General features: G+C 43.1%; 1 protein-coding gene across 1 annotated transcript; it reads right to left on the minus strand.

Moving 5' to 3' along the window:
* Nucleotides 1-1947: 1947 nt before the first annotated feature.
* On the minus strand, nt 1948-5963 carry VKORC1 (vitamin K epoxide reductase complex subunit 1). The gene is made up of 3 exons (XM_020807305.3): nt 5722-5963; nt 4513-4622; nt 1948-3821 (listed from the first exon to the last, which is right to left on the minus strand). The coding sequence occupies exons 1-3, from the start codon at nt 5889-5891 to the stop codon at nt 3592-3594; spliced, it is 510 nt and encodes a 169-aa protein (XP_020662964.3). The 5' UTR covers nt 5892-5963; the 3' UTR covers nt 1948-3591.
* Nucleotides 5964-9109: the final 3146 nt, after the last annotated feature.

Consider the following 9109-nt stretch of genomic DNA (forward strand, 5'->3'; position numbering starts at 1 on the left):
CTCTCTTGGTCTCTGGCAGGACTGGGGCTATGCAGCCCTGTACTGAGTGGGAGGTGCAGCCAGGGGGTCACCATGACTTGGGGGGTTAGGGGACAGAATGGGGTAGGAGATGCAAGGGGTATTCCAACTTATACTTTGTAAGGGAAATAGCATATCACAGAAGTGGTTTTCTCAAGTGGAGCCTCATCTATTGTACTTGGGATATGCTGCTGACTCCTGTGATTTCCTCAAATAAAAGGAACTCAGTTGCATAGTTTATATTAATGAGAGATCCCTTTTGTGATTAACTCTGCTTTTTCTAAGTTCTTTTTCATTTCTGTTTTCTCATTAGGACCTATGTTATAGGTAGGCAAATCCTGATGATGTTTTATATTCTATTCTTTTTTCCCCCTCTGTGGTAAAGAATCAGGGCAAATGGAATTACCATTATCAGGAGCCAAGGGGCTGCTTTGATTCCTTTTATCTTTTCTTTGTTGCTGGAAAGAGGGGGAAGGCCATCTGAGACCCTTTGAGTTTTCAAAGGCAGTGCAGGTGAGGGGATTGCTTTTCCCCCAAGATGTTATGGGCAACTGTGTTTTGCAAGATGATGTCTTCTATGGATAATTTTCACAAGATAGTGATTTTTTCCCCAATTGGAAGGCATTAAATAGATTTCAATGCATTCCAATGGAAAACTGGATTTCACAAGATGTTTTCCCAAGACAGTGATTTCCATGGAATGAATTAAAATCATCTTGCGAGGCAGCATTGTAAGCCCATCCCACCTAATTAGGACACTCTGTGTGCCAATTAGTCTTTGGTCACCCAAGGGCAGGACTGCTCATTGCATCCTATGTATATAAGGAAAAATATTTAGAATCTGTCTTTCATGATGAACACTTTGTGTAAACAGCTCACAGTCATGCCAGTTCATTTTATTGTTAAAATAGTCCGCACTTTCAATGGCAATATCTTGCGCCATCTTCATCAAAGCAACTCAAACAATATCAACTCAAGCAAAGCTAATCTTAAATCCCTCCAGATACCATCAAAACCAATTGGGTAGACATTTGGGGGGGGGGGGGAACCAGGCAGATTAACATTGAAGAGCCAGTCCTCTGTGTTGGTCAGCATTCTATAAGGGCAACCTGCCAAATCTATAGTTTACAAAACAAAGGCTTCCAGCAAGCATTAAAAGTAATGCTACTATCTCTGTGGATGGAATGTGGCTCAAGTTTTATCAAGAGAGACTCAATAATAACTCTATCCCAAAATTGACTGGTTTTGGCCAATACATGTACAATTAAGGGACGTGGTGGCGCTGTGGGCTAAACCGCAGAAGCCTCTGTGTGCTGCAGGGTCAGAAGACCAGCAGTTGTAAGATCGAATCCACGCGATGGAGTGAGCTCCCATCGCGTTGTCCCAGCTCCTTGCCAACCTAGCAGTTCGAAAGCATGTAAATGCGAGTAGATAAATAGGTACCATCTCGGTGGGAAGGTAAACAGCGTTCCGCATCTAAGTCGCGCTGGCCACGTGACAACGGAAACTGTCTTCGGACAAACGCTGGCTCTACAGCTTGGAAACGGGGATGAGCACCGCCCCCTAGAGTCAAACACAACTGACTAAAATGTCAAGGGGAACCTTTACCTGTACAATTAAGTCCTCTTCAACTTAATATTCTCACCGTACCACCCCTAATGTCTATGGAGATCTGTACTGTGCTGATGGTTCAGATCAAGCAACCTGTTTACAACAGCAGTCAGATGGATGGGTCAATGTTTCATTTTTAGGAACAGGGGAAAGAATATGCCACAAGAAGGTTTAATAATAAACTCTTTGGTTAACTTGTACATCTGACTGCTGCAAATATACATTTCTCTTGACAATGTCTTAAGAGCATAAAGATCAAGTAACTGTTTCCTCCTGAAAACATGAAATGGTGCTCATTAAGAAACAAAACGCTAGTCGTTGCTTTCTCAAGATATTTATTTCGGGTTTAACACTCCTTTGGTAGAGAGGTTCTTCTTTCTGCTGGGACCACTTCAAGTGTATCGGTTAGCTCAAGCAGAAACCTTTTGATCTTTAAAAAGTGGTCTTGATAAACTGGGAAGCAGTTGTGGGGGGGGGGGCAGCACCAGAACACAATTCTAGAAGACAGTATTCCCTTCTCTCTTCCACACAGAAAAGAATGACTTTTCAAGGATGGCATCTGACAGAACATTCATAAACACAGTATGTTCTTTGCCTTCTGAACTTTTGCTTCTATTCAACCACATAGTGACTGAATAAATTATATCTTTATTGGCACGTAAAATATTTTTTAAACCCTCAATTTTTTGGCCCAATGCTTTGGTGGCTGCATAGTGTCCCCTGCCACTGGCTGAGATCATAGGGAATAATATCCATAATTACAACTAGAAAGAGTGGCAATCACAGTTGTTTCTTATCCTTCACTTTGGGATTTAAAGGGCAGGCAGCATAGCACAGCACCTAAGTATTTCCCATTATGATTGCTCTCTCTATAACCATTGCCCAACCTGGCTAGGACTGATAAGAATTTTCATCCAAAATACCTGGATAACACTAGGCTGCCTACTCCTCCTACACAGATAACTAAAGTGTACGAACTAAATCTCAGACCTGCTTGTTGGCTTAATATCTCTGAAATGGGTGCCGAACTTTGGAGAGGGGTGAAAATAGATTTATGTGGTGAACAGATGTCTGTTGTGAAGGTGAGAGACAGGTCAAGGCCCATTCTGGTGGCTTGAGGCACAAAATCCAGATGCCCATCTTAGTGTAGTGCTAAAAAATAATAATGCTAAATTAAATAATTGAACCATGGAGCAGGTTTAAGTTATTTTTAATTTCTCTGAAATGTCTAGCATTTTTATTCATTAAAAAAAACTAATACTATCTGCAACCTTTTTAAAGGTTAACTGCACTCTGTTGTGTAAGGCAGTGTGCCTCAGCTTACTTTACATGTCTGGATCATGTATAAAACAGTCATTGATGATGGAAAATATCAACCATGCAAGTAAGCCTCAAAATATGGTGGTTAACCAGGAGGAACTATACCATCATTGTACTTACTACTGGAATACAAAACATCTATTTTGTCTGTATCCATGCTTTTTAGGGTGTGTTCCAGAATGCCTTCCTGTTGCAAGCAGAGCACACCTACCACCACAATTAAAAACAGCCATTAACAGCCCTTAGTGCCACTTCTTCAATATTTTAAAAAAGTTATTAGGAAGAGCAATAGTACAAACTGGTTTGTTTAAACAAGTTTTGGAAAGGAGCTATGCAAAGAACTATAAAAATAAGCTTTATATATTTTTTTTAAAAAATGAGATATGATTACATCTCTTTAGGTCTGCATAACCAAATATGGCAAGCATTAGAGTTCCAGAACAGACACCAGGGTCCTAATTTGGTTAGACAAATGGAATGTTGAACAATCTGATCTCATTTATCTAAGGGATGGAGATGGTTCCCAGGCTAAATACGTGTACTAACATTATATGAAAGGGCGTTGCTCATAGAAATACCTATGAGGTAGGCGAGATGAAGTTTTATCCTCACAGAACTTTCCAGTTTAAGGAGCCATCATACTCATTTCCTCTTGGCCTTGGCCTTGTGGTGCTGCCAGGTCTGGTTGAGGTAGCCCAGTCGCTTGTAGTTGAGAAACAGGAGGGCAAAGTTAAGGACGTATGTAGTAACGCAAATCACACAGAAGTCATGGAGCACAAAGAAGAGGATGTAGGCCAGGTAGAGCGAGCCAGCGATGGAGACTACGGAAGAGCCCAACAGAGTAATGGCTGCCAGACTGCTGTTGGAGAAGCCTGTGAGAAACAAGTGGTCTGGGTTATCTTGTGATCAACTGCAGAAGTGCAAATTATTTGAATTAAACTCAAAAGAAGAACCAGCTTTCGACTTCTTGCCTGCCCCATCCCAACTAAGAATTCCCAATTTTTATAATTAAAATTGTCTGAAAAACATTTCTCTACAGAGTTCCTATCTGCCTTTTCCTCCAAGAAGGGAGTTCCACCCTACTTTCTCAGCCCTCCCCACTTTTGTTCCTTTTCAAATTCCTGGTTACAATAGATGAGATCCAAAACTGGACTTCACGAAGGCAGGCGTTGGCCCTACAGCCTGAGGTTCCCCACCCTCGCTGCAATGACACACACACCACATGTAACTAACTGCACATAAACTGCATTCTGTTAAATGTACATGTAAATTGTTCATTTGCTACCAAACTCAATTCAATTCTTCTTTGAATTCCTTATGTAAAAGAAACACATTTTTGTCTACATAAGAGTGGGCCTTTTCTACTGTAGCTCCCTGCTCTGGAATGCCTTTCTGAAAGAAATATATCTGATGCCAACATTGTACTTTTTTGTATATTTTTCATTTGCCAAAGCATGTTCAGTTTTAAACCGCACTTATTTTGCTTTGAAATAACAGGCTGAGTTGGTATACTACTTTATTTTATTGTTCTTCTTTGGGATGAAGAATATATGTATCACTTACCAAGAAGTATTTGCAAAAGGTAGAATGCAATCCCAAAAATGCTATTAGGTTGGTTGAACACACTGTGAGGTCCCAAGAGGCCTGCCACCAAACCAAAACCACGACCCCACCTAAAAGATAGGATTGAGACAGACAGGTCGAAGAACATACCATTAAGACCCTGTCCACAGTAGCATATAGATATGGTACAAGTCTAGCTAAGGGCTTGATTTAGATCAGGAAAAAAAGACCTGCATCCGCTTGTTTCCACTTAGAAGAGTCCATCCTTCCCCTTTAAGAGCTGTCCCACATCTTTCTGGAACATCACTAGGGCATGTATTCTTTTCCCCCTGACAGGAGTCTAGTCTTACTATTTCCCACAAGACTTATTTCTAAAGTATTATTGGTAACCACTCAAAGCATTTTCCATCTACCATTCCCACATTATAGCAATTTTGGATTGCCTAAGGCAGGAGTAAGGATCTAAGGCCTCTCCAGATTTTACTGGACTACACATAGTCATCAGTCTCAACCCACATAGCCAATAATGAAGGATTATGGGAGTTGAAGTCCAAAAACAACAACAACCATGTAGTTGGATCATACATTCCCCATCCCACTAGGTCCCAGACAATCTGCTGGATTTACTGCCATGGGTCACACAAAGGGGCTAAAAGGTCAGTGGTAAAGCATATATCTTCCCAGGATTAAACACACCATCATCTTACCCATTTTAGTTAGTTACAGCGCTTTAGCAGAGACAAACCATGTCACTTCTGGTGTTTACAAAGGCCAGGAGGTCTCTCCCTCTCACTTTCCTCACTCAAATAACAGGAAGGTCAATAACCCCCAACGGTCTTTTCCTAATATTTGTAGAAGATTCTGAAACCTCTTGCCACTTGACCCCATTGCCTCACTTTTACTCTCTGCAAGAGACTCCTTTCTCCCTTGTGCCGAAAGGCAAGCAAGATTCGGAAGTGCACGGGGGGGGGGCTTCTTGAGCAACATTTTTTGGGCAAGCCCTGCAGAAAAGATCAGCTTTGGATGGGGAAGATGCAAGTTCAGATCTCCTCTCTGATAGGCAACTGTAGGCAGGGGAGCAAAAGTGCGCAGGTACGTCCTGCTCCCTCCATGGTGCAAATATGGGGCGTGTATGTCAGAGGTGGGGGGCTTTAAAAAAACCCACCCACTCCCCCTATGACAGCAGCAGGCACCGGGGCTCCCACCCACCTGGAGGTGAAGACGCGGGAGCAGCTGATGGCCGCGTTGATGTCGCACATGGCCTGGTAGGAGGCGTCCCGCTCCTTGGAGGTCTCCACGTGGAAGGCGTAAACAGACAGCGCCAAGCCCGCGGCGCAGAGCAGGATCCGGGCGGCGCGCTCCCAGCCGGGCACCGCCATCCTCCTGCCGCCTCGCCAGCCACCGAGAGGGACCAAGCCGAGCCACGTCCGGGCTCTGCAAGAAACCACACCCACCCTTCCACGAATGCCAATTGGCCAATCAAGGCGCAAGGGGAGGAGGAAAAGAAGCGGGACATTCTGGAGGTTGTAGTTTAATGTGCGCGCGAGAATGCTTGCGCCACAGTCTGAGAGGAGGCGCATGCGTGTGGGTGTTTACCTCTGTACCTGAGGAAATGGTTTGAGAGTGGCTACCTTTTAAGCTTTACGTATTTAAAACACGCCTCTGCCGTGCTCTCACAGTGTTCTCAGGACGGTTGGCAGCTAAGATTAAATGCAAGCAAATTAAACATGAATTTCATAAGTGGAAATGTATATTTTAAGAAAAGATAAGAGGCAGATTGAAAAGCCAAAATGAGGTTTTTCTGATGGCTGCAGAATTGTATCAGCATAAGCATGACGTACCTCTCACTAGAGGTACATATTACATTGCTCAGGTGTCCTGCGGAAAAGGCTGTTTCAGCACACACACACAGAGCGAACCAGAAGTTAACCCAAGGGGTGCACTCAGAGGAGAGTCTCTGAAGGAGACCTTGCAGTGGTTCTTGACCTTGGGTTACTCAGGTGCTTTTGAACTGCAACTCCCAGAAACCCCAGCCAGCACAGCTTGTGGTGAAGGCTTCTGGGAGTTGCATTCCAAAAACACCTGAGTAACCCAAGGTTAAGAACCACTGGACCAGTGGATCTGAAGGAAGATGATCCTTCAGGAAACAGTGTGAATCTGTACTACTCTGCCCCATCTACTGATTTTGACACTTGAGATGATTGAAGAACTGTTTCACTTCTCATTTCTGGAAATCATGTTCGAGGACATACTGTACTTAAAATCGGGCCTAGGCATTTTATTTTTGTCTCCAAGTTTCCCTCACCTTTATTTCTCTGTTGCCATAAGATCTGGTTCTAGCTGAAGCTTGAAGATACAATTTTCATTCCTTGGCTGTATTTTCTAAATCCCTCCTTGACATAACATTATTATTTACAAGATTTTTTTAGCCGCATTATTTCCAATGGTCTCTGAGCGGTGTACAACAATATTAAAATGTTTTTGTTGTTTAGTCGTTAAGTCGTGTCCGACTCTTCGTGACCCCATGGACCAGAGCACGCCAGGTCCTCCTGTCTTCCACTGTCTCCCAGAGTTGGGTCAAATTCATGTTGGTCAAATTCATGTTGGTCAAATTCATGTTGGTTGCTTCGATGATGATTAAAACTTTAGAAAACATTAAAACCATTTAAAATAGGCAATATTATAATACCCTATATTAAAACAGTCAATTTATCATTGATATTAATGAATCCTGCTGCTCATAGCAGCTAAAGGACACTATCTAATTAAAATGCTGGCTAAACAGAAAGGTCTTTGCCTGGCGCCGAAAAGCCAACATCCTTTTTAGAAATCAATCCTTATTGTGAGAGTTGAGTGGTAAAGCTGTAACGGGGCTAGGAAACCTATGACCCTCCAAGTATTGTAAGACTTCAACCCCTATCATGCCAGCCAGGATGGCCAGTGGTTAGGGATGATGGGAACTAGCAAAAAACAAAAACAAAACAAAAAAACAGGTTCCTTGTTCCTGCTATAATATATGTTCAAAATATGGCACCTACCATGGGAAAGAAACCCACCAATGAGTGAGAAACTGAGTGCCCTTCACATTTCTCAACCAGAGTGCAAAAAGTACGGTGTGAATGCTTAGTGTCCAGCTGTCCCATCCCTACAAGATAGTTTACATTTTTAAAAAATATATAGTTCTGCAAACAGACATTACACTGCTTTCACTTGTTATGAAGGGCATGGGTTCAAAGCTGCTGACGACTGTTATGATGACACCAGACTGGATGTGCTAGCTAGCTATGAGAACATTGCTGACGCTGTCTACAGAGATAAGAATCTTGTCGCATATTAAACTTTACAATAAATCTGTCTCTCAAGCAGGGCTATGGAATCTGTGGCTTTCCAGATGTTGATGAATTATTAATCCCATTGTGTGTCATCCCGACTGGCCAGGCCAACTGGGACTCTCAGGAACTGGGAATCCGATCTTTTATGGGCCATGGGTACCTCTGGCTAAATATAAGGGTTGAACCATGGCAAACGATACAAGACTCTTGGTTGGTTTTGCTGTGACAATCTTATGTGGCTTGGGTCCAGGCTATCTGAAGGACCGTATCCTCCAATATGAGCTGCCCCACTCTTAAGATCTTCAGGGAAGGCCTTCTCTCTCCCCTGCCACCTCACAAACACGTTTCCAGAGAAAGTATGAGGTTGTCCTTTCCAGCGGGTGTTCTCAAGTTATGGAAAGCCCATGGGGAGCTAGGTTAGCCCCTTCTCTCACATCTGTCAGGCTTTTCACAACTGAATTGGACAATGAAGAGTTTTGACTTTGGGATACTGCATGCTACGATTGTGGTTATTCTTATATGTGTTTTAGTGATAAGGTGTTTTTAGTTGCTCGAAACTAATTGTTTTAATTTTATAGTCTTAGACCTACAGAGCTGAAGTAGACCTTATGGATAAGAACGTAAGAACAGCCCTGCTGGATCAGGCCAAGGGCCCATCTAGTCCAGCTTCCTGTATCTCACAGTGGCCCCATCAGATGCCTGTGGGAGCACATGAAACAACGAGATACCTGGCTCCTGATATACCTCCCTTGCATCTGGCATTTGGAGGTCCCTTCCTTTGAATCCTGGAGATATATCCTCATAATGGCTTATAACCTGCAATGGACTTTCCTCCAGAAATTCGTCCCATATCCTTTGAAAGGCATCTAGGCCAGATGCCATCACCACATCCTGCGGCAAGGAGTTCCACAGACATAACATGGTGGGTGAAGACATATTTTCTTTTGTCTGTTCTCTCTCAATACTCAATTTGAGTTAATGTTCCCTGGTTCTGGTATTGTGTGAGAGGGAAAAGAGCTTCTCTCTATCCATTTCATCCATCCCCTGCATAGTTTTATACATTTCAATCATGTCCCCCCTCAGGCACCTTTTCTCTAGACTAGAGGCCCTAACGCTGTAGCCTTTCATCATAAGGGAGATACCTCAGCCCAGTCATCATTTGAAGCCGCTCTCTACTGCACCTTTTCCAGTTCCACTCTGTCTTTTTTGAGGTGTGGTGACCAGAACTGTATGCAATACTCTAGATGCGGCCTTACCTGGATCAT

Source organism: Pogona vitticeps, chromosome 6 (assembly GCF_051106095.1).
Source record: "Pogona vitticeps strain Pit_001003342236 chromosome 6, PviZW2.1, whole genome shotgun sequence".
NCBI lineage: Eukaryota > Metazoa > Chordata > Lepidosauria > Squamata > Agamidae > Pogona > Pogona vitticeps.